This window comes from Coenobita brevimanus, chromosome 48, assembly GCF_032717465.1.
Source record: "Coenobita brevimanus isolate Jiangsu-jjx chromosome 48, ASM3271746v2, whole genome shotgun sequence".
Lineage (NCBI taxonomy): Eukaryota > Metazoa > Arthropoda > Malacostraca > Decapoda > Coenobitidae > Coenobita > Coenobita brevimanus.
Window position 1 is genome coordinate 19974589 of NC_137001.1, and position 26986 is coordinate 20001574.

General features: G+C 42.5%; 1 protein-coding gene and 2 pseudogenes across 1 annotated transcript; 2 read left to right on the top strand and 1 right to left on the bottom strand.

The window, feature by feature from the left end:
* Positions 1 to 26986, bottom strand: LOC145399320 (sodium-coupled monocarboxylate transporter 1-like). The gene is made up of 11 exons (XM_080271980.1): positions 26776 to 26986; positions 26084 to 26217; positions 25385 to 25534; positions 24431 to 24585; positions 23783 to 23923; positions 22688 to 22817; positions 21132 to 21220; positions 20567 to 20685; positions 19364 to 19518; positions 18907 to 19275; positions 1 to 312 (listed from the first exon to the last, which is right to left on the bottom strand). Exons 1-11 carry the CDS (start codon positions 26984 to 26986, stop codon positions 1 to 3), a joined length of 1965 nt encoding a protein of 654 aa, XP_080128106.1.
* LOC145399379 (5S ribosomal RNA) lies at positions 7381 to 7497 on the top strand (annotated as a pseudogene).
* LOC145399380 (5S ribosomal RNA) lies at positions 13071 to 13187 on the top strand (annotated as a pseudogene).

Consider the following 26986-nt stretch of genomic DNA (forward strand, 5'->3'; position numbering starts at 1 on the left):
CTATGGATAGGTCTGGGGGCTGCTTGAGGGGCTATGGATAGTTTCAGGGGCCATTGGTGGGGCTGTTGATAGGTCCAAGGGCCCATTGGTTGGGCTTTGGATAGTTCCGGGGGCCGCTGGTGGTGCTAGGGATAGGTCTGGCAGCCGCTGGTGGGACCAGGGACAGGTCCGGGGGCCACTGGTGGTGCCAGGGATAGGTCTGGCTGCCGCTGGTGGGGCCAAGTATAGGTCCGGGGGCCGCTGGTGGGGCCTGATGAGGCCACGGATACGGCTGGCAGCCGGTGGACGGGCCCAGTAATGGTCTGTCGACCTCTAATGGGGCCGTGGATAGGTCTGTCAACCTTTAATCGAGCCGGCTTTCGGTCTGTCAACCTCTAATTGGGCCGTTCATTGGTCTGTCGACTTTGTATCGCGGCCGTAGATAGGACTGTTGACCTTTACTTGCGCCGTGGATATTTCTGTCGACTTTTGATGGGGCCCTGGAAAGGTCTGCAGACCTTTAATAGGGATGTGGATAAGTCTGTCAGCCTCTAGTGAGGAACTGGGTAGGTGTGTCGACTTTTATTGGTTACCATGGAAGGGTCTGTCAACCTGTAATGGGACTGTGGATAGATCTGTCTAGTTTTAGCGCCCGTGTGGTCAGTTTAATACAGGTGTGTTTGCTTTGTCGATGGTACAATTGTTTTGATAATTGTAATGGTCGATAAAGCAGTGTTGTGTATTAAGGTCTGTCTGCTTGTTGATTACTGTGTTTGATTTTGTGATGCCGGCTGTTTTTTCCTCTGGTACCTTACTGTTGCCAATGTTTTTTAATCACGAAAAGTAGTAAGAGGGAAGACAACCATACCGAATCGAGCAGCAATTTTGTATACACATATAATATACTCGTATACGTTATATACAGTATATACAACTGACATTACTTTAGATAAGAACTACTTTGTTTCTCTTTATACTTGACTAATATTTATTTAGGATGTGGAATACGCTCACACAAACCTTGTAATAACACTACACAGTATTTACGTTAATAAGCTATGTCTGCTTTAGATAAACTATGCAAAACACAAGACTTATGTAATGATGAGATTTATAGCGTTTCAAAAATTGTACTGGCCTTCTAAGTCAACTGAAAATGCCTACCTAAACTTGCTGTCACGACAACAGTGGTATGACAAACACAGCCCACAGTGACACATACTGTAGATAACCATACATGTATTACTGATAAGGGAACAAAATTATTTCTTCACTGTACATACAAACAGCACCTGGTCTCTTGTGACTCACCTGCAATAGTCTCTTTCAGTGTAATACTATACTTACTCCAACCACCATAAAAAACAATGTGACTCTGAATACTGTACATAAAAAATCTGGGTTCGTTGCCACTAACACTACGCCCACCAAAGCACAATTAACTCTATCATAAATCCAACTCTCTATAAACTATCTATCTATCTATCTATCTATAAATCAAACTACAAGAGGGGATACTATATTGCAAAAGTATGATAATTATGAATACTATAATCTACCTACAGTGATGTCATCATATTACACTTGGACTGCAGCATATTCACAATCATGTCAGATCTACAAACACCAAATCAGTCGTGTGCTAAATAAATCTGGGTACTTCAATTTCTTTTCTTTATTAATTTTGCACAATAGTCACGTACCTTTTGTGTTCCTGACCAACACAATCCAACACTATTCAACACTGGGACACTCCTCAGTTAGGGATTAGAGCCAGTGTTCAGTAAGCTGTTATAATACATTTAAATTTTAGAGACATCTTTTTCGACATACAAAGAGGATTTATATTACTTTGAACCTCACCAAAGAAACACTTCATGCATTGATTTTAGCCCAACACCATAGATCTGGTTACAAAGCATACATAAACACTCCAAATCTTCAAACAATAACTACAGAACACGATAACTACAATACATAACTATAATCCATAATAAGTTCAATACATAATAAGTACAATACACAATAACTACAATACACAATAACTACAATATACAATAACTATAATACACAATAACTACAATACATAATAACTACAATTCACAATAACCACAATACATAATAACTACAATACAAAAACTACAAAACACAATGACTACAATACATAATAACTACAATGTTCAGTAACTACAATACACAAAAACTACAATATACAAAAACTACAATACACAATAACTACAATACACAATAACTACAATGCATAACAACTACAATACACAATAACTACAATACATAATAACTACAATACACAGTAACTACAATACACAATAACTACAATACACAATAACTACAATACACAAGACGCCCCAGATAACAATAATACGAATGTAAACTCTTGACTGGGAATGCGGTAGGTGGTCTGGATGTAGGGCTGTCAGTGGGTGGGTCTGGATGAAGGGCTGTCAGTGTGTGGGTCTGGATGTAAGGCTGTCAGTGGTTGGATCTGGATGTAGGGCTGTCAGTGGGTGGGTCTGATGTACGGCTGTCAGTGGGTGGGTCTGGATGTAGGGCTGTCAGTTGGTGGGTCTGGATGTAGGGCTGTCAGTGGGTGGGTCTGGATGTAGGGCTGTCAGTGGGTGGGTCTGGATGTAGGGCTGTCAGTGGGTGGGTATGGATGTAGGGCTGTCAGTGGGTGGGTCTGGATGTACGGCTGTCAGTGGGTGGGTCTGGATGTAGGACTATCAGTGGGTTGGTACGGATGTACGGATGTCAGTGGGTGGGTCTGGATGTAGGGCTGTCAGTGGCTGGGTATGGATGTACAACTGTCAGTGGGAGGGTCTGGATGAAGGGCTGTCAGTGGCGGGTCTGGATGTAGGGCTGTCAGTGGCTGGGTCTGGATGTAGGGCTGTCAGTGGGTGGGTTTGGATGTACGGCTGTCAGTGGGTGGGTCTGGATGCAAGGCTGTCAGTGGGTGGGTCTGGATGCAAGGCTGTCAGTGGGTGGGTCTGGATGTAGGGCTGTCAGTGGGTGGGTCTGGATGCAAGGCTGTCAGTGGGTGGGTCTGGATGTACGGCTGTCGGTGGGTAGATGGACGAGTGTGAGTGAGTGGGTAGGCAGAGGATTGGGTAGGTATTTGTGGATAAGTGACAAGTATCAGTGCAGATGGCCAGGGTAGAAGTGGATGGAAAGGTACTTCAGTGGATAGGTATGTAGGCTGGATACTGGGTGGGGTGGGTTGGTAGATGGTTGGGTGGGTAGTTGACTGGGTGGGTAGATGAAAGTAGTATGTTCTTCTGTATGCTAGATTATATTTGTATGCTCTGATATACAAGATGGCGGTGCATAGATATATAACTTCTTTCTTCCACTCAACACGGTGATTGTGTGTTGCGGGGGCAGCTCAGTGATTGTTTGTGTGTTGCAGGGGCGGCTCAGTGATTGTTTGTGTGTTGCGAGGAGAGCACAGTGTTTGTTTGTGTGTGGCAGGGGCGGCACAGATAGCGTTCTGCTCCTCTATCCTTCATTTCATCCATCACACTATCACAAGCAGTCCTCCATCAGAGCCTCAACAAAAGGTCTCCGGGAGCGACCAGTTGAGGTGCCTGGCTTCCTGCAGTCCACAGGGTTCACATCCATGTCAACAACAACAATAATAACAACAACAACAACAACAACAACAACAACAACAACAACAACAACATGAAGGAAATAACGTAAAAAGCAATAAAAATAAATCCCTACGTATATATTTGTTATTCCATGTTCTAATTTCCAGGCTCTGTTCTTTGATTTCCGTGCCCTGTTCTTCGACTTCTGTGCCTTGTTCTTCAACTTCCGTGCCCTGTTCTTCAATTTCAGTGACCTGTTCTTTATCTTCCGTGCATTGTTTTTCACGTTCTAGTCCTTGTCATTGAGGGGGTGTGAAGGGTGCTAAACGCGTGGAGATAACATAGGCACACCCTCTACCACACCCCTCCCCTCCTCCTCCTCCTCCTCCTCTCCCTCCTCTCTTCCCTTCACCAGCTGCCACGCCCTCCGATACCATCTCTCACAGGTGGGGTTCAAGAGACCACGACAGCAAACGTCCTTGGGAGGCGTTGGGCCTGTGGTGGATGTGATGGCAGGGAAGGTTAATGTTGAAAATGGCAGGGAATATTGGTGATGGCGATTAATGCTGGAAATGGCGGGAAATGTTGGTACTCTGAAAATGGCGGAAAATGTTGGTAATATTTGTTGACTTTTTTTTTTTATGCGAGGAAGAAGGAACCAAAGGCCACGAGCCCGCAATAACAGTTCTCTCCAAAGAAAAACAAAATACAATAGAGAGCCAAATTCAAGATCCGATCATTACGAGATGACTGGACACACTGCGTTTGAAAGACTGGAGATCATAGGCAGCAGGAAATACAGACAGAGGGAGACAGTTCCAGAGCTGACTTGTTGCATAAATGAAGGACTGGGAGTAACGGTTAACTCTTGCATTAGAGAGTTGGACAGAAAAGGGATGAGAGTTTGCTGCTAGACGGGTGCTACGCTCCCATCGTAGAGGTGGAGGAATGCATGCAGACAGTTCAGAGGAGCCGGAAAATGTTGGTACTTCGAAATTGGCGGGAAATGTTGGTACTTTGAATATGGCAAGAAATGTTGGTACTTGAAAATGGTGGGAAATGTTGGTACTTTGAAAATGGTGGGAAATGTTGGTACTTTGAAAATGGTGGGAAATGTTGGTACTTTGAAAATGGCGGGAAATTCGGGATCTGGAGCTGAGGGATCCAGTTTGACGCATCCTGACACCTACACTAGACAACTTCACGTGGTGACATTGATAGAACCAGGCGGATTCACTGCCTGGTTGTACCCACGTCCCCCAACTCCCTCCCTATCCCCCAAATGGACGATGGTGGACTGCAGGAAGAGGGGAACTTCAGCCTGGACTTTACCGGGTTGAAGTCCACTACTACTACTACTACCACCACCACATCATTACTATTACTACAATAACTACTACTACTACTACTGCTACTACTACTATTACTGCTACTACTCTACTACCTCACCCAAGCCAGTCTTTCTCTTCCCCAACCCACTTCTCCTTTCACTTCTTCCTCTCCCTTCTTTTACTCAATTCTATCTTTTCACTTCCATATTCTCTCTCTTTTCCCATTTCTCTCTCTCTTCCGTCTTTATCATTATTTCTTTCCTTCCTCTTCTTAAGTTACCTTCCATCTGCCATTTTTCCTTTTTCCTTCCATCTTCCTATGCACCCCCTTCTCTCTCTCTCTCTCTCTCTCTCTCTCTCTCTCTCTCTCTCTCTCACCAGTAACCAAGGAGACGATGGTGGCCACAGTGGTAGTTATGATCATGCCAATGGCGCCGGAGTAACAGTAGCTGAGATCATACACAGAGGGACCGTCGCCATCTTCCCTGTGGGTTAAAAACGGTGAGTTGTAGGGAGGGTAGCCTAGTAACAGAGGGAGGGTGACGTGGAGGCGATTTGTTTGTGACCACTCCTTATAGGGTTAAGATGTTTGGGTATTGATAAAGAGATAGATAGATACAGAGATTGATAGATAGATGGACAAACTGGTTTTACAAGCTGTGTGTGTGTGTGTGTATATATATATATATATATATATATATATATATATATATATATATATATATATATATATACATATATATATATATATATATATATATATATATATATATATATATATATATATATATATATATATATATATATATATATATATTGTTACATAGCCTATGATTTCATCATCCTTTGTGTAATTTTAACGCACAGTATGCTGCATGTTTGATCACGAGCGTGTTCTGCCTCAGTTCCCCCCTTCTACCGTTATAGTAGAGTAAGTCGTTCTTTCCGTTGTTCAGAGCAGGATTGTCAACTCTTTGTCCCCATGGCTTCATTTGCACGTCCTTCTTACAAGTTGTATCAAGCTCTGCTGGCCCCTATATAATGAGCTCAGTCTCTGCATTATTGCCACTTAGATCTACTCCTCATTTTGTTCACATCTCTGTCCTCCCCTGTACAGTTATTGTTGTGAGTGCTCCGGAAGTCTCCAACCATCTAGCAGCTGCGTAGTTTGAGTGTGGCTGTTGTTGCATTTTTCCTTGTACTGTATAGCATAGGGTGTTGATTTGTGGGCCTAGTGAGGTTTTTTGTAATTTATGTAGGATTCATTTTGTCAGCCAGTTTTAATACTATTTTGTATCTGTAATAATTTATCTTGCATTAACTGAGCATTACCCAGTGTATTTTCATTTTATCAGGGCTGACTTAGATAAATTTACTCATGCTAATTTCGTGGTAATAGAGGCTATTGCAGTTAACCATATATTTAACCTGTTTTTTGCCATTACATTATCCTTATGAGTCCTGAATGTTTTGTTGTAAGTTTGAGCAATAAACTTTAACTTGTAATTTTACCTAACTCTTTTGTTTTGAACCTGGAACTTTACGGGACAGTAGTGATTTTTAGTATTCTCACTTAAAGTGTACATTATCTTTCTCTGTTCCGTAACATAAAATTGGCGACCTCATATCAGGATATTCAGGATATTATCATAAGGATATTGCTTGATATTTTGTGACTGGTACTTATTCATGATGTCTACTATTACTACACTTGATGAAGCCAAAGATTTTTTGTCAAATGTACAAACAGTGTTGGATGGAGAAAACAGAACAAAGAATGAACTTAAGCTTGTTGCTCAACAACTGGGAATTGCTGTTCGCTCTCATCATTCTAAAGATCAAATTGTTGACATGATTAATGAAAGCTTGTTTAATGTAACTCCTCCAAATGAGCAAACGCAGATTGAATTAGCTAAGTTACAGCTAGCCCTGCAGGAGGCAAAAGCTAAGGAGGCTGAATTTCAGGCAAATGCTCGTATTCAGGAGGCACAGATACAGGCACAAATTGAACTAGCTAGGATTCAGGCAGACCATGAGTATCGCATGAAACAATGTGGAACTGGATCATCTAGCTCTGATGATTTTGATGTGGCTAAATATGTTAAACTTGCCCCTCCTATTAATGAATCTGATTTAATAAAGTATTTTCAGTTGTTTGAGAGGGTAGCTACAGGTTTTATTTGGCCCAAAGGGTATTGGCCAGTACTCCTTCAAACTGTTCTCACCGGTAAAGCTCAAGTAACTTATGCATCTTTGCCTCAGGATCAATGTGATAATTATGATGTAGTTAAGAGCTTGATTCTTAAGGCCTATGAGCTTGTTCCTGAAACGAATAGAGTAAAATTTAGGACAACTTACAAGCAAGATAAGCAATCCCATGTTGAGTATGCAAAAATAAAAGAAGATCTGTTAGAGCAGTGGTTAAATTCTAAGAATGTGGATTCTGATTTTGGTAAATTTAAGCAGATGATTACCACATTGAGTACACCGCTTCCCGTTCGATCAGCGAAGTTAAGCAACGTTGGGTCTGGTTAGTACTTGGATGGGTGACCGCCTGGGAACACCAGATGCTGTTGGCATCCCTACGTCAAGTGGGGTTGGTGGAGGATTAGTGCCCCTCCCTGTAAAACAATTAACTCTGAGCCCTTGGCCACCCCGTCTGGGATACATGGCGTCTGGCATTGAATGAATGAATGATGATGATTTTGCTGGAGGACTTCAAGAGGTGTATTTATAAAGATGTAAGCCTATATCTTGATGAGAAAAGAATAGATAATTTGTCTGATGCTGCAGTTTTAGCTGATGAATATGTTCTCACTCACAAGAGATATTCTAAAGAAAAAGGGAAAGCTGAGAGTAAGTACGTTGCCTCTACTCAGAGTACAGGTAACAGGAAAGAGAATAAAGATGATGTTTCTCAGGAAGTAAATACCAGCTTCACCTCGAGATTTCAGAAAAGTAAATGTACTTATTGTAGTAAGCTTGGTCATACTACGGAGAAATGTTTCAGGAGACAGCGTGATGTGAACAAAAAGGAGTCTTTAAATATTCAGTCAATTGGTCTAGTGTCCACCCTTGAGAGTTCCCAGAATTCTTTCACTGAGTTAGCTGAACCTGCTTTGAGGGGTAACTTAAATTCTCATGATGAAGCTCCTCTTTTGAGCAGTAACGTGGGTGACACTCTCAAGAGTTCATGTGCTAATTTCCTGTCTGATGGTTTTGTCAGTCCTCTGGACAGTAATGATAGGAAATCAGTTAAAATATATCGTGATACAGGTGCTTGCCAATCCCTTATGCTGACCAGTGTTCTAGGCTCTAATGTTAATTCCTCTGATGAAACTGTAATCTTACAAGGTGTAGGGAATAATTACTTCTCTGTCCCTCTGTGCAGAGTGAATTTAGAGTCTGGTTTTGTTAATGGTTCCGTTATGGTTGGGTTGGGTGAGACACTCCCAATGTCAGGTGTTACTTTCTTCCTTGGAAATGATATTGGTGGAAGTCAAGTGTGTCCAGCTCCTCAGTTGTCTAGTGAGCCAGTGGCTGCATCCCAGGATTGTGATGTCCCTGATGTGTTCCCTGCATGTGCTGTCACTAGGGCTAAGTCTAAAGTTACTGGCGATTTAGAGGATAATGATGATGATGATGTTATCCTAGCTGACACTTTTCTTGCTAATTTGGACCACTCACCGGATGAGGCAGTACCCCGTAGTGTTGATAATTTGTCTCATCAAGAGTTGGTTGAGTTGCAGGTTGCTGACCCTGAGTTGAAAGGTCTAGCAAACTCTGCTTGCAGTGAGGAAGAGTCAGCTGGTGCTTCTACTTGTTATTATATAAAGTCAGGAGTACTTATGAGGAAGTGGAGACCCCCAACAGCATCAGCCGACTGTGAATGGGAGGTTGTACATCAAGTTGTCATCCCTCGTGTTAGTGGGCAGGATATCATTAGAGTGGCTCATGATTCCAGTTTGGCAGGACACCTTGGAGTAAGGAAGACTGTGGCACGCATTTTGAAACACTTCTACTGGCCAGGTATCTTCAGGGATGTTTCCTGGTATTGTAAGTCTTGTCACACCTGTCAAGTTGTGGGGAATTGTAATCAGACCGAAAAGGTTGCACCTCTAGTTCCCATTCCTCCTTTTGAGGCGCCTTTCACCCGTGTGTTGGTGGATATTCTGGGCCCTCTTCCTAAGACTTCTTCAGGATTTTCTTATGTGTTGACCCTGATTGATATGGCTACTCGTTATCCTGAAGCCATTCCACTTAGAAATATCTCGGCAAAGAACGTGGTTAAGGAAATGCTAGGGTTCTTCACAAAGTTTGGTCTGCCCAAGGAGGTACAGTCAGACCGAGGAAGTAATTTCATGTCAAATGTTTTCAAGCAGTCTCTGAAAGAGTTGGGCATCACCCAGATCACGTCTTCAGCTTACCATCCCCAGACTCAAGGAGCGTTGGAGAGATATCATCAAACACTCAAATCGATGCTCAAGAAATACTGTTTGGAACATCAGAAAGACTGGGATAAAGGTCTTCCATTCGTTGTGTTTGCTGCAAGAGAATCTCCAAGTGAATCACTGGGCTTCTTACCTTTTGAACTACTGTTTGGCCATGAAGTAAGAAGACCCCTTAAGTTACTCAAGGAATGCTGGCTGTCGGAGGAAGATGACGTCAACCTGCTGGCGAGAGAGAATTTAGGAGCTGCTCAGGAGAAGATGAAGACTTGGTATGATAAGAAGTCCAGGTTACGCCACTTTCAGCCAGGAGATCAGGTTTTGATTCTGCTACCAGTTCATGGGCAACCTCTTCAAGCCAAGTTTAGTGGTCCTTATTTCGTGGAGAAGAAACTCAGTGATGTCAACTATATCATCGCCACACCAGATCGTAAAAAGAGCAAGCAACTATGTCACATCAACATGCTAAAGTTACATCACAGGCGGGACGAATATAATCCAGTCTGCATTGTAGCTGTTCCACCCGAGTCTGCAAGTGAAGCTCTCCCATGCAGTATGAGTCTAAGTGATAGTTTGGGGAAGAATCCTGATATCATGAATGATCTCCAGACTAAGCTTTCTCATCTACCTCCCGAGGAAAGGCAGGAGTTTTCGGCATTACTGCAGGAGTACCCACAAGTGTTCCGTGCCACTCCAGGAAGAACCACTGTGTTGATGCATGATGTCGATGTTGGAGACGCAAAGCCAATTAAATTGCCTCCTTACCGTGTGAACCCAGTGAAAGTTCCTCTCATCCAGAAGGAGCTTGGCTGCCTGTTGGACCACAAGATGATTGAGCCCTGTCAGAGCGAGTGGAGTTCTCCTGTCACTCTAGTCCCTAAGCCAGGTGGGTCACAGCGGCTTTGCATCGAGTACAGACGTGTTAATCAGATAACCAAAACAGACACTTACCCTCTCCCTCGTGTGGAAGATTGCATAGACAAGATCGGAAAGGCTAGGTACATAAGCAAGTTTGATTTGTTAAAGGGATACTGGCAAGTACCTATGACTGAACGTCCTAGGGAGATCTTATGTTTTGTAACACTAGGAAAGACTTTTGCATGTTCTGTAATACCGTATGGTATGAAGAATGCACCAGCCACATTTCAGAAGCTCATGAATGTTGTAACAGAGGGTTTGGCAGGGTGTGTTGTTTATATTGATGATGTATTAATCTTCAGTGACAACTGGAAAGATCACCTATGCCATGTCAGTAAATTTCTTGAGCGATTGGTTCAGGCTAATCTTGTAGCTAATTTATCAAAGTGTGAGTTTGGTCAAGCTAAAGTTAAGTACCTTGGGTATGTAAATGGTGATGGACATGTTGCACCACCAGGAGCTAAGTTTCAGGTTATAAGTGATCTTCCCAGACCTAAAAGTAGGAAAGAGCTACAAAGATTTTTGGGAATGGTAGGTTATTACAGGAGATTTGTTCTTAACTTTTCTATTCTTGTATCACCACTTACAGACCTACTGAAAAAAGGGAGTTAAATTTGTCTGGACCGATAACTGTGAATCCTCTTTCAACAAACTTAAAGCTATCCTATTAAGTCAGCCAGTGCTCGCTACTCCAAATTTTGCTAAGCCTTTTAAGATGGCTGTTGATGCAAGTGATACAGGAGCTGGGGCTGTTTTGCTGCAAGAGGATGATCAGGGTATTGAACACCCTGTATCTTATTACAGTAAGAAGTTCACTCCACCTCAAAAGAACTACTCAACTATTGAGAAAGAGCTTTTGGCCTTGATTTTGGGTTTACAGCATTTTTCATTTTATTTGTGTTCTGGTTTTGACCCCATAGTCATTTATACCGATCATAACCCACTGAAATTCCTTAGTAAGTTTAAAGATAAAAATCAGAGATTGACAAGATGGAGTCTACTTCTTCAGGAGTATTCATTAGACATACAACATGTCAAGGGGAAAGAAAATGTTATTGCAGATTGCTTATCTAGACTTTAGACAGATTGTTTTAGAGTAATAAGAAATTTCCTTTGTAAATTTCTTTTTCTTTGTGGGGAGGTGTTACATAGCCTATGATTTCATCATCCTTTGTGTAATTTTAACGCACAGTATGCTGCATGTTTGATCACGAGCGTGTTCTGCCTCAGTTCCCCCTTCTACCGTTATAGTAGAGTAAGTCGTCCTTTCCGTTGTTCAGAGCAGGATTGTCAACTCTTTGTCCCCATGGCTTCATTTGCACGTCCTTCTTACAAGTTGTATCAAGCTCTGCTGGCCCCTATATAATGAGCTCAGTCTCTGCATTATTGCCACTTAGATCTACTCCTCATTTTGTTCACATCTCTGTCCTCCCCTGTACAGTTATTGTTGTGAGTGCTCCGGAAGTCTCCAACCATCTAGCAGCTGTGTAGTTTGAGTGTGGCTGTTGTTGCATTTTTCCTTGTACTGTATAGCATAGGGTGTTGATTTGTGGGCCTAGTGAGGTTTTTTGTAATTTATGTAGGATTCATTTTGTCAGCCAGTTTTAATACTATTTTGTATCTGTAATAATTTATCTTGCATTAACTGAGCATTACCCAGTGTATTTTCATTTTATCAGGGCTGACTTAGATAAATTTACTCATGCTAATTTCGTGGTAATAGAGGCTATTGCAGTTAACCATATATTTAACCTGTTTTTTGCCATTACATTATCCTTATGAGTCCTGAATGTTTTGTTGTAAGTTTGAGCAATAAACTTTAACTTGTAATTTTACCTAACTCTTTTGTTTTGAACCTGGAACTTTACGGGACAGTAGTGATTTTTAGTATTCTCACTTAAAGTGTACATTATCTTTCTCTGTTCCGTAACATAAATTTGGCGACCTCATATCAGGATATTCAGGATATTATCATAAGGATATTGCTTGATATTTTGTGACTGGTACTTATTCATGATGTCTACTATTACTACACTTGATGAAGCCAAAGATTTTTTGTCAAATGTGCAAACAGTGTTGGATGGAGAAAACAGAACAAAGAATGAACTTAAGCTTGTTGCTCAACAATTGGGAATTGCTGTTCGCTCTCATCATTCTAAAGATCAAATTGTTGACATGATTAATGAAAGCTTGTTTAATGTACCTCCTCCAAATGAGCAAACGCAGATTGAATTAGCTAAGTTACAGCTAGCCCTGCAGGAGGCAAAAGCTAAGGAGGCTGAATTTCAGGCAAATGCTCGTATTCAGGAGGCACAGATACAGGCACAAATTGAACTAGCTAGGATTCAGGCAGACCATGAGTATCGCATGAAACAATGTGGAACTGGATCATCTAGCTCTGATGATTTTGATGTGGCTAAATATGTTAAACTTGCCCCTCCTTTTAATGAATCAGATTTAATAAAGTATTTTCAGTTGTTTGAGAGGGTAGCTACAGGTTTTAATTGGCCCAAAGGGTATTGGCCAGTACTCCTTCAAACTGTTCTCACCGGTAAAGCTCAAGTAACTTATGCATCTTTGCCTCAGGATCAATGTGATAATTATGATGTAGTTAAGAGCTTGATTCTTAAGGCCTATGAGCTTGTTCCTGAAGCGTATAGAGTAAAATTTAGGACAACTTACAAGCAAGATAAGCAATCCCATGTTGAGTATGCAAAAATAAAAGAAGATCTGTTAGAGCAGTGGTTAAATACTAAGAATGTGGATTCTGATTTTGGTAAATTTAAGCAGATGATTACCACGTTGAGTACACCGCTTCCCGTTCGATCAGCGAAGTTAAGCAACGTTGGGTCTGGTTAGTACTTGGATGGGTGACCGCCTGGGAACACAAGATGCTGTTGGCATCCCTACGTCATGTGGGGTTGGTGGAGGATTAGTGCCCCTCCCTGTAAAACAATTAACTCTGAGCCCTTGGCCACCCCGTCTGGGATACATGGCGTCTGGCAATGAATGAATGAATGATGATGATTTTGCTGGAGGACTTAAAGAGGTGTATTTATAAAGATGTAAGCCTATATCTTGATGAGAAAAGAATAGATAATTTGTCTGATGCTGCAGTTTTAGCTGATGAAAATGTTCTCACTCACAAGAGATATTCTAAAGAAAAAGGGAAAGCTGAGAGTAAGTACGTTGCCTCTACTCAGAGTACAGGTAACAGGAAAGAGAATAAAGATGATGTTTCTCAGGAAGTAAATACCAGCTTCACCTCGAGATTTCGGAAAAGTAAATGTACTTATTGCAGTAAGCTTGGTCATACTACGGAGAAATGTTTCAGGAGACAGCGTGATGTGAACAAAAAGGAGTCTTTAAATATTCAGTCAATTGGTCTATTGTCCACCCTTGAGAGTTCCCAGAATTCTTTCACTGAGTTAGCTGAACCTGCTTTGAGGGGTAACTTAAATTCTAATGATGAAGCTCCTCTTTTGAGCAGTAACGTGGGTGACACTCTCAAGAGTTCATGTGCTAATTTCCTGTCTGATGGTTTTGTCAGTCCTCTGGACAGTAATGACAGGAAATCAGTTAAAATATATCGTGATACAGGTGCTTACCAATCCCTTATGCTGACCAGTGTTCTAGGCTCTAATGTTAATTCCTCTGATGAAACTGTAATCTTACAAGGTGTAGGGAATAATTACTTCTCTGTCCCTCTGTGTAGAGTGAATTTAGAGTCTGGTTTTGTTAATGGTTCCGTTATAGTTGGGTTGGTTGAGACACTCCCAATGTCAGGTGTAACTTTCTTACTTGGAAATCATATTGGTGGAAGTCAAGTGTGTCCAGCTCCTCAGTTGTCTAGTGAGCCAGTGGCTGCATCCCAGGATTGTGATGTCCCTGATGTGTTCCCTGCATGTGCTGTCACTAGGGCTAAGTCTAAAGTTACTGGCGATTTAGAGGATAATGATGATGATGATGTTATCCTAGCTGACACTTTTCTTGCTAATTTGGACCACTCACCGGATGAGGCAGTACCCCGTAGTGTTGATAATTTGTCTCGTCAAGAGTTGGTTGAGTTTCAGGTTGCTGACCCTGAGTTGAAAGGTCTAGCTAACTCTGCTTGCAGTGAGGAAGAGTCAGCCGGTGCTTCTACTTGTTATTATATAAAGTCAGGAGTACTTATGAGGAAGTGGAGACCCCCAACAGCATCAGCCGACTGTGAATGGGAGGTTGTACATCAAGTTGTCATCCCTCGTGTTAGTGGGCAGGATATCATTAGAGTGGCTCATGATTCCAGTTTGGCAGAACACCTTGGAGTAAGGAAGACTGTGGCACGCATTTTGAAACACTTCTACTGGCCAGGTATCTTCAGGGATGTTTCCTGGTATTGTAAGTCTTGTCACACCTGTCAAGTTGTGGGGAAGTGTAATCAGACCGAAAAGGTTGCACCTCTAGTTCCCATTCCTCCTTTTGAGGCGCCTTTCACCCGTGTGTTGGTGGATATTCTGGGCCCTCTTCCTAAGATTTCTTCAGGATTTTCTTATGTGTTGACCCTGATTGATATGACTACTCGTTATCCTGAAGCCATTCCACTTAGAAATATCTCAGCAAAGAACGTGGTTAAGGAAATGCTAGGGTTCTTCACAAAGTTTGGTCTGCCCAAGGAGGTACAGTCAGACCGAGAAAGTAATTTCATGTCAAATGTTTTCAAGCAGTCTCTGAAAGAGTTGGGCATCACCCAGATCACGTCTTCAGCTTACCATCCCCAGACTCAAGGAGCGTTGGAGAGATATCATCAAACACTCAAATCGATGCTCAAGAAATACTGTTTGGAACATCAGAAAGACTGGGATAAAGGTCTTCCATTCGTTGTGTTTGCTGCAAGAGAATCTCCAAGTGAATCACTGGGCTTCTTACCTTTTGAACTACTGTTTGGCCATGAAGTAAGAGGACCCCTTAAGTTACTCAAGGAATGCTGGCTGTCGGAGGAAGATGACGTCAACCTGTTGGCGAGAGAGAATTTAGGAGCTGCTCAAGAGAAGATGAAGACTTGGTATGATAAGAAGTCCAGGTTACGCCACTTTCAGCCAGGAGATCAGATTTTGATTCTGCTACCAGTTCATGGACAACCTCTTCAAGCCAAGTTTAGTGGTCCTTATTTCGTGGAGAAGAAACTCAATGATGTCAACTATATCATCGCCACACCAGATCGTAGAAAGAGCAAGCAACTATGTCACATCAACATGCTAAAGTTATATCACAGGCGGGACGAATATAATCCAGTCTGCACTGTAGCTGTTCCACCCGAGTCTGCAAGTGAAGCTCTCCCATGCAGTATGAGCCTAAGTGATAGTTTGGGGAAGAATCCTGATATCATGAATGATCTCCAGACTAAGCTTTCTCATCTACCTCCCGAGGAAAGGCAGGAGTTTTCGGCATTACTGCAGGAGTACCCACAAGTGTTCCGTGCCACTCCAGGAAGAACCACTGTGTTGATGCATGATGTCGATGTTGGAGACGCAAAGCCAATTAAATTGCCTCCTTACCGTGTGAACCCAGTGAAAGTTCCTCTCATCCAGAAGGAGCTTGGCTACCTGTTGGACCACAAGATGATTGAGCCCTGTCAGAGCGAGTGGAGTTCTCCTGTCACTCTAGTCCCTAAGCCAGGTGGGTCACAGCGGCTTTGCATCGAGTACAGACGTGTTAATCAGATAACCAAAACAGACACTTACCCTCTCCCTCGTGTGGAAGATTGCATAGACAAGATCGGAAAGGCTAGGTACATAAGCAAGTTTGATTTGTTAAAGGGATACTGGCAAGTACCTATGACTGAACGTCCTAGGGAGATCTTATGTTTTGTAACACTAGGAAAGACTTTTGCATGTTCTGTAATGCCGTATGGTATGAAGAACGCACCAGCCACATTTCAGAAGCTCATGAATGTTGTAACAGAGGGTTTGGCAGGGTGTGTTGTTTATATTGATGATGTATTAATCTTCAGTGACAACTGGAAAGATCACCTATGCCATGTCAGTAAATTTCTTGAGCGATTGGTTCAGGCTAATCTTGTAGCTAATTTATCAAAGTGTGAGTTTGGTCAAGCTAAAGTTCAGTACGTTTGGTATGTAAATGGTGATGGACATGTTGCACCACCAGGAGCTAAGTTTCAGGTTATAAGTGATCTTCCCAGACCTAAAAGTAGGAAAGAGCTACAAAGATTTTTGGGAATGGTAGGTTATTACAGGAGATTTGTTCTTAACTTTTCTATTCTTGTATCACCACTTACAGACCTACTGAAAAAGGGAGTTAAATTTGTCTGGACCGATAACTGTGAATCCTCTTTCAACAAACTTAAAGCTATCCTATTAAGTCAGCCAGTGCTCGCTACTCCAAATTTTGCTAAGCCTTTTAAGATGGCTGTTGATGCAAGTGATACAGGAGCTGGGGCTGTTTTGCTGCAAGAGGATGATCAGGGTATTGAACACCCTGTATCTTATTACAGTAAGAAGTTCACTCCACCTCAAAAGAACTACTCAACTATTGAGAAAGAGCTTTTGGCCTTGATTTTGGGTTTACAGCATTTTTCATTTTATTTGTGTTCTGGTTTTGACCCCATAGTCATTTATACCGATCATAACCCACTGAAATTCCTTAGTAAGTTTAAAGATAAAAATCAGAGATTGACAAGATGGAGTCTACTTCTTCAGGAGTATTCATTAGACATACAACATGTCAAGGGGAAAGAAAATGTTATTGCAGATTGCTTATCTAGACTTTAGACAGATTGTTTTAGAGTAATAAGAAATTTCCTTTGTAAATTTCTTTTTCTTTGTGGGGAGGTGTTACATAGCCTATGATTTCATCATCCTTTGTGTAATTTTAACGCACAGTATGCTGCATGTTTGATCACGAGCGTGTTCTGCCTCAGTTCCCCCCTTCTACCGTTATAGTAGAGTAAGTCGTCCTTTCCGTTGTTCAGAGCAGGATTGTCAACTCTTTGTCCCCATGGCTTCATTTGCACGTCCTTCTTACAAGTTGTATCAAGCTCTGCTGGCCCCTATATAATGAGCTCAGTCTCTGCATTATTGCCACTTAGATCTACTCCTCATTTTGTTCACATCTCTGTCCTCCCCTGTACAGTTATTGTTGTGAGTGCTCCGGAAGTCTCCAACCATCTAGCAGCTGTGTAGTTTGAGTGTGGCTGTTGTTGCATTTTTCCTTGTACTGTATAGCATAGGGTGTTGATTTGTGGGCCTAGTGAGGTTTTTTGTAATTTATGTAGGATTCATTTTGTCAGCCAGTTTTAATACTATTTTGTATCTGTAATAATTTATCATGCATTAACTGAGCATTACCCAGTGTATTTTCATTTTATCAGGGCTGACTTAGATAAATTTACTCATGCTAATTTCGTGGTAATAGAGGCTATTGCAGTTAACCATATATTTAACCTGTTTTTTGCCATTACATTATCCTTATGAGTCCTGAATGTTTTGCTGTTAGTTTGAGCATTAAACTTTAACTTGTAATTTTACCTAACTCTTTTGTTTTGAACCTGGAACTTTACGGGACAGTAGTGATTTTTAGTATTCTCACTTGAAGTGTACGTTATCTTTCTCTGTTCCGCAACAATATTTATATATATATATATATATATATATATATATATATATATATATATATATATATATATATATATATATATATATAAAATGTATATATATATATATATATATATATATATATATATATATATATATATATATATATATATATAATGTATATATATATATATATATATATATATATATATATATATATATATATATATATATATATATATATATATATATATATATATATTTGGTGGTAGATGGTGACGAACATCATCCACTCACTTGATGTAGTGGTGCCTACTTCTTCCTTCACCTTTATCATACTTTTTCTGTGTCCGTCCTCCTCTCCTATTTCTCTCATCTTTCCGGTCACTTTTTATTACTCTTCTTTCCTTTTCAGGTGGCTTTACATTGACAAGCATAATGGTTTCCTATAAGCCAGGAAACCATTTATAAAGCTGGGTGGTAACAATACAACCAACAATACGTGTTGCCTACGTGTTAACAAGTGGGTTGGCGGAGGGTTAGAGCCCCTCCCCGTAAAACAACTAATTCAAAGGCCACCCCTTACCCGATTATGGATTCTGACTATAGAGAGATAGATAATAATAATAATAATAATAATAATAATAATAATAATAATAATAATATTAATAATAGAGATATTTAAGATGTGTTTCAAGTTTGTAACAACGTAAAATTCGGCTTGAACTTTGAACTCTATGACCAATATTTCCCTCGGTTAAGGAAGCTCCCTAACACCTTTTCCTGAGCGATTTTTTTGCTTATTACATTTTACTGTTTTGCTGTTATATAAATCCCTCAAACATCGCCATATTCTGCATAAATAACGACGACAAGAACAAACCATATCCAAAAATAAATCGCAAAGGAAAAGGTGTCAGGGAGACTTTTTCCTTATGCAACTGACCAAAGCTTTCTCTGCTTACTGTGGAGGGGCAGCAGAGGTGAGCTGATCAAGCAGAGAGGCAGAAGTAGTAGTGGTAATGCCTGCCGAGAGAAGGGAAGGAGTGATGGTGCTGTTGGCACGGTTGAGGAAGCCTTCAGTGGTGTTAAAGATGGTGTTAGTGGTGTTAAGGAGACTTGTGGTGGTGTTGGAGAGGTTGACAGTGGTGTTAGTAGTGTTAGAGATGGTGTTAGTTGTGTCAAAGATGGTATTAGTGGTGTTACAGATGCCGGAGGTGGTGTTAAAGATGGTGATAGTGGTGTTCAGGAGGGATGTGGTGTTGAAGGCGGTGGTGAAGTTGGTGCAGCCTTGGACAGAGAGGGGCAGGAGGAGGGGAGCGCCGCCCCCCCTCAGGAACTTGCCCACCACCATCCACACAGAGTAGAAGACAGAGACCAGGAACCCCACCATGGCACTCTGATGGGAAAATTAACAATAATAATAATAATAATATAACTGATCCTACTACCACCACTACCACCACCTCTACTACAACTACCATTACCTTAGCATTGACCCATGGTAGGAAGATGCCAGCCACAAAGACGCCAGTGTAAGGACCTGCTATGGTGTTGACGAGGGTGTTCATGACGTGTATCACATTGCCCAAACTCCCCACCACAAGGCCCAACACAGTACCCACGGCGCCAACGATGGCAGCTGGGAAAGTTACATAGAGTGACATAGAAACACAGAGCACACAGACCTTATGGTCCCTACTAATACAGTGCTATAATTATAGGAGCAGGAAAAAAGGATAGCACAGCAGAAGGCTCTCTCCCCCACCCTCCAGACCCTCCGGCATTTGCCCTACAGGAAACAAGAGAGGAAGCAATACCTTGCAGGAATGAAAGACCTGAAGGAATTTTATAGGATCGGCAGAAAGTAGAATAATATGGAAAAGGAAAATTTGAGCAAACAGCCACATACTTACTGTATGCATGCAATTTTTTCACTTATTTTTTTAAATATAAAACAGATGAACAGAATGTTTATCTATTAGATTTACCCTAAATATTGTCAGTGTTGATTACTAGTATAAGTGTATTGTGTCTAACAGATAGAAGAATGCAGACGCGAATATGCAGTAATTGCTCCATCCCAATTAAACGATATCAATTGCGTCGAGACAGCTCCACTACCTTGTCCTATTAGTGCCGCCACGTGAAGGCCCCCCTCTCTCGACCATCCCAAATGATTGTTCTAAATAGGGAAGAACTTTGAAACTGGACTGGATACCTATTTCCTTCTAAAACATAATAAAAATGCTGCTCACAGGAAGGATATGACAAGAAAATGTTATTGGATTGAAGGGGGAGTGTATGTGAGTATGGTGGAGGGGGAGACCGAGGATGAGGTAGAGGAATGGAGTGGAGAGATATACAGGAGGGCAGCCAAATGACGGGGGACGCGACGACGTGGAGGCGGTTTGTTTGTGGCACTCTTTATGGGATTAAGGCGCCTAAATATATACAAATAGATAGATAGATTGATAGACAGACAGATAGATAGACAGATAAATAGATAAAGAGATAATTAAAGGGGTTAAGCCAATGAAAAGAGGGTGAAAGTATATACTAAAAATACAGAGGACATTCGTAACCTTGGTGGGTCCCAGATAGATAGATAGATAAATAAATAGACAGATATACAGACAGAGAGAAAGACAGATAGATAGATAAATAGACTGATAGATAAAAATACTTACACACGACTTTCATAACTCTAATGGCTGCCTTATCACTGAGGCGGCGGAAAAAAGGCAGGTTCTTGAGAAAGTCCTCCCATATCAGACACGCGGCTGAGTTGGCCTGGGATGAGAGCGAACTGGGGCAGGAAAAAAGAGGGGAAATAAAAGGAATAATGAGTGCAGTGGTGAAACTGGTGAAAGGGGAAAGAGGGGAATTAAGAATAATGACCATGATGGTGAAATTGGTGAAGGGGAAGAGAGGGAAAAATTGCTAGTACCTTACCCATTTTCTCTCCTTTTGTAAAACTCTCCTATTTACCATCCTTACAGGTGTTATAAATGTCACCAACGATTAAAAAGTAAATTCAAGCCCCTTCGCCTCCTCACCTCAGCACCCCACCATACACCTCCTCACCTCAGCACCCCACCATACACCTCACCTCAGCACCCCACCATACACCACCTCCTCACCTCAGCACCCCACCATACACCACCTCTTCACCTCAGTACCCCACCATACACCTCCTCACCTCAGCACCCCACCATACACCTCCTCACCTCAGCACCCCACCATACACCTCACCTCAGCACCCCACCATACACCGTTGCCACAAACAGCCCCGCCACGCCTGGGAGGTGACTCAGCTTGTCGTTCACTAGGAAGGGCAGGATCTGGGGAGAAAGAGACGTGTGGGGATTACAGTGTTCTTGAAGAGAATTAAAGTGTTCATGAAGATTTATGTTCATGATTAAAGTGTTCATGAAGATTAGTTCATGGATTATTGTTCATGAACGGGACTACAGTGTTTATGAAGAGGATTACAGAAGTGTTCATTGAGATTAAAGTGTTCATGAGAGGGATTTCAGAAGTGTTCATAGAGACTACAGTGTTCATGAAGGAGATAATCTCGTCTCTGTGGCTGTAGCAAAGTTTACGATGACGATGATGATGATGATTATGATGATGAAGATGATGATGATTTTTTTTTTGTCGTAGGCTATTCTTTCATTACCGAGCGAAAGATTTATTGCATCAGCAAGAAATGGGGGCAAGTGTTGGGAGGAAAACTCTGCAGTACAGTAGCAAAGTTTTTTTTGGATATCTCAGCCAATTTTGAAGTTACAAGAAAGACAGACACCAATTTGGAAATCGCATAAAAATCGTCAATTATTTTCATTTCACAGACAACCCGTACTTCCCAAAAGTTTTTCCTTAAATCGAGGAAACGATTTTTTGTAAGGCAGATTAGCGTAACAGCCAGCTGCACAAGAAGTAACGGTCTAAGGTTGCGTGAGTAGCGCAGCAGTATTTTACGACGATTGCTGAGAGGAACCAGGTTTTTCCTTTTCAAAACAAATAATACCTTCTGTTTGGCGCTAGACCTAAATTAATACAATAGGAGTATTGGTTTTTGGAAGTGTGAGGGAATATTTCTGGTGTAATATAACATGTTCTTTTTACTATTTTCAAGTCAGGTAATCAGAGGAAGATGATGAACCACATGAGACAATATTCAGCACTGCCTGACTTGCTCACTCGCTCGCCAGAACACGTTCCACACTTTCAGTGTGGACTCCTATTACATGTTTTATAATATTCATTCTAGTTTGATAGCGGTTGGAGAGAAGGTTGTTGTTGTTCCTTAATCCTGATGTGTGACCGAAATGACCCGTCGACCACAGCTAAGCCAGTGGTTCTGTGGGGCCGTCCTATGTGTACAGTATAGTACATACACCGTGCAGGGATCCGGCGGTCCCTTGTGGTAGTCGGTGCCTCACCAGGGTCGGACCAGGGCCCTTCCCACGGCGAGGTGCAGGGAAATATGGGGAGATTTGACTTCCGGGTGGACGCCGCAAGTGTTGTACCCAGGATGCAGAGCGCCATCATGTGCTGAAGGAAGGAAGGAAGGAAGGGAGGGAGGAAGGAAGGGAGAGAAAGGTAAGGAAGGAAGGGAGAGAGAGGGAGCACAGATGAATTACTAAGTCGATTAATTAATACAAAAATAATGAATGAAGGTGCAAAAGTTTGATAAGGCATTCCCTCAGCACAGCTAAAAACTGGGAGGCTTTAGGAATCTGGAACATAACCGAAGTGCTTTGTACATGTGGGAGAGAAGGTGAGATTCACGGACACGCTACCTGGTCTGGCTTCTTGATCAGTCCCGCCTTGAGAGGGTCGCAGTGCCTGTAGGTGGCGTAGGCGACGAGACCGGAGAATAAAAACAGAATCCGCAGCACCCACGCACCGATGCAGAAGAAGATGCACAGGCTGGGGGGCGGGAGAGAAAGGGCATTAACTGATAGATAGAGACGTAGATATAGATAGATTGATAGAGGTAGATAGAATACTCATGAAAACCACGCGGGCATGCTGAATATACAGAGTCTGAAGTGTGTGTGTGTGTGTGTGTGTGTGTGTGTGTGTGTGTGTGTGTGTGTGTGTGTGTGTGTGTGTGTGTGTGTGTGTGTGTGTGTGTGTGTGTGTGTGTGTGTGTGTGTGTGTGTGTGTGTGTGTGTGTGTGTGTGTGTGTGTGTGTGTGTGTGTGTATGAGAGAGAGAGAGAGAGAGAGAGAGAGAGGACCCACAGACACCACAAAGAATATGCAGTTTCGAGGGTGGGAGGGAGAGAGAGAGGACGTAAATAAAAGGAATGGAAAGAAAGAAGGAAGGAAGGAAGAAAGGAGGAAAAGCTGGAAGGATGGAAGAAAGGAAGGAAGGAGGAAGGAAAAGCTGGAAGGATGGAAGAAACGAAGGAAGGAAGAAAGGAAGCTCAAAGAATATGCATAGTTTGATGAAGTGAGGGAGGGGGTCATAAATAAAGGAAGGGGAAAGAAGGAAGGAAGGATGGAAACGCAAAGAATATGCGTAGTTTGATGGGATGAAAGGAGACATTAATAAAGGAAGAAGAAAGAGGGAATGAATGAATGAATGAAAGAAGGAAGGAAGGGAGAGGAAGAGTAAATAAAATAATATGTCGATTAATAAATACACATATAAATAAAGAAACGCAAACCAACATTTATCCTTTGCTGTGAGTCCAGTGCTGATCTTCCCCTGTGCTGTGCTGACTTACCCTGTGCTGTGCTGACTTACTCTGTGCTGTGCTGACTCATCCCTGTGCTATGCTGACTTATCCCTGTCCTGTGTTGACTTATCCTGTCCTGTGCTGACTTCCTATGCTCTGCTGACTCACCCTGTACTCTGCTGACTTATCCCTGTGCTCTGCTGACTCACCCCTGTGCTGTGGGTAGGGTGCTGACGGATATGAAGCGCTGGTGAGGGGCTTGGCTGACACCGATCCAGTACAGTGTACGAAACACGCCCGAGACGAAGGTGGAGAAGAAGGTGTGGCGCACGTAGGGGCTGGGGTCCATGCTGGGGGGAGGCAGAGGAATTGCACAAGGTAGAAAATTGTCTCCTGGAAGTTAGTATTAGTTAGGGTATATTTTACATAATGATGCAGTAATGAAATATTTTACCTTAATGTGCCTGGACACGCAGGAAAACAAGAAAGATACTCCTAAAACTTCACCTGGACGTGTTTTGATGCGTCCTGAGAATTCAAAATTTCACAAGTATCTAGGCCATCTGATAAACTTTGTACGTCACCGTGTTGAAATTAATCTATGCAGGTAACGAATATATAGTATTTTATTTTGGGAATCTTTATCGTCATGGGGTTGTTCTAACGATAATAGAAACAATTCACAATACGTCGTTAATGAATGCTCTCGGACAACCAATCAGCTGCCAGCTTTCAAATGCTTAAGGCTCGTCTCTTCTCAGGTGAAAACAAAGACGCTAACTTCAAAGATGCTAACCTAATGCTAACTTCACGCCCCTAACTTCAAAGATCCTAACCCGAACTTCACGCCCACTCACTTGAAGAATTCCAGGCGACTTCCTTCCCCAGCCACCTCCCAGACCTCCGCCGCCCCCACCGTCTCCTTACAAACCAGCAGAACCACAATCAAGACACCCAGAAACATCAGCACTGTCTGGGGCACGTCGTTGTACACCACTGCCCTCACCCCACCCTGAGAAAAATAATGTATCGGCATGAAAAAGTGGGAAAAATTGTCTACGATGATTGATGATATTATGATGATAGTAGTAGTAGTAGTAGTAGTAATATTAGTAGTAGTAGTAGTAGTAATAATAGTAGTAGTAGTAGGAGGAGGAGGAGGAGGAGGAAGAGGAGGAGGAGGAGGAGGAACAAGAAAATTCAAGCAGTGGCAAGGACTCAATTGTAACTAGAAAGCACTCATGAGCGCATACCTGCACCAGTGCCAATGCCATTAAAAAGGATCCGGATCCGAATTCTCCCCCAAATTTCATCATTTCTTCCTTGGTCCATGGCCCACCCTTCCACAATATGTCATCAAAATCCGTTCATAACTTTTTGAGTAATCCTGCTAAGAGACAGACAGACAAACCAACCAACCAACGCGGGGTACAACGCAACCTCCTTGGCGAAATAACTACAGCGTGGTCCGTTAACAGTCCTCAACTAAAAACCCATCTGATGGTATGTGTTGTGGGGATGGCTCAGTCTGCTGGTGTGGGCGCAGGGGTCATAGTGGGAATAGGAAGTGAATAATGATGTACGGTAGACACAAATTACCCTTCTTCACCACCATCCATGTTTTGGGGGAAAGGGGAGGGGATGAGGAGACGTTTGTGTGTGTGTGTGTGTGTGTGTGTGTGTGTGTGTGTGTGTGTGTGTCTGTGCCCTACAACTAACCTCAAATATTACGTCTTTAACTCGCCCCAGCGGTATTTGTTGTAGCGTGCAAAATAAATCGCTGCAGACAAGTTGCTACGATGCCAACTTACGATAGTGATATAGAATGTGCAGATGGTGCCCATGATAAGGATAGAGGCGGATGTGGAGAGGCTGGTGAAGGTGGCGAGGGCGAGGCACGGGGCGTACAGACAGAAGCTCATATATACGCAGGTGTTGATGAGAAGGCCACCTGTAATTACCTGGCGGAGGGCCCGAGAGCGGTATCGTAACTCCAGGTACTGTTGAAGGCAGGATACGGTGTGTGTTTAGTACTGTGTGTGTTCGGTAGGGTGTGTGTTTGGTACGGTGTGTGTTTGGTACGGTGTGTGTTTGGTACGGTGTGTGTTTAGTACGGTGTGTGTTTGGTACAGTGTGTGTTTAGTAAGGTGTGTGTTCGGTAGGGTTTGTGTTTGGTACGGTGTGTCTTTAGTACGGTGTGTGTTCGGTATGGTGCATGTTCGGTATGGTGTGTGTTTGGTACGGTGTGTCTTTAGTACGGTGTATGTTCGGTATGGTGTGTGTTCGGTACGGTGTGTGTTTGGTACGGTGTGTGTTTGCTACGGTGTATGTTTGCTACGGTGTGTCTTTAGTACGGTGTGTGTTTAATTTACTGTGTAGGGCGGAATCTCAGCCTCTGTCAATTCATCCATCATTAACTAAACAGGACACACACACACACACACACACACACACACACACACACACACACACACATTAACCCTCCTCCATACATCAAACCATCACCTTACTTCCAAAAGCGAGGTAATCTTGAGCTTGTAAAAGATGGGAATGGTAAACTTGCACACAATAATCGTTCCCAGGATATAGCCCACGATTGTAGTGCTGATCTGCGTGCCGAAGTAGTAGGTTTCCGTGGCATTCCCTGAAAGAAGGAAGAGGAAGAAGAGAGTGTTAATGTGTTTTCATCTAAGGGTACTGGGCTACTTTTATAACTCACTTACTAGGTCATTTTGGGCGGGAAAAAATCACTCTTGGTTATAACGCAGGATGTGGCTTCTACTCGTATAATACATAAAAAACACTACCGTCAAGGGAATGCAACATGGTCTCCACATAGCTATCTATCTATCTATAGCCCGACGCCCTAATTTCGCAAAGGGTGGCCGCAGACAACATGCCTCCAAGTCGCTCTGTCACCCACCATCTGACTGCCCTACCCCCAGCTCACTCCCTCCTCCCTCATCTACGTCTCAACGCACATGGCTATAGTGCACTAATATACTTCTCTACAAACTGTCAAGATGATTAGTAAACATTAAGGTACACTGGATACACAGAAACTTAAAATGTGTGTTTGCATGGTTTGGCGTTAGAGAGGAAGATAGCCAAGCAGAGACAGAGAGAGACAGGAACAGGACGCATATTGTTTCCTCTCACCATGAGACTGATTAAGCAGACGGGTACACAGACAGCTACTCACCTAAGATTGCGATAGCCGACAGGATACCGCCAAGCAGAGAGAAAGCGACAGGAACGGGATGCATGTTGTTCCCTCCAACCATAAACTGTTTGGTTGAACCCCCTCTCACGCTGCTGTATATACCGATGCCCACAGACACTGCCAACATCATGCTAAACACTGCCACGTCTGCTGCAGTGAACACCTCATACGTACCCGAAGTCTCGTCCAT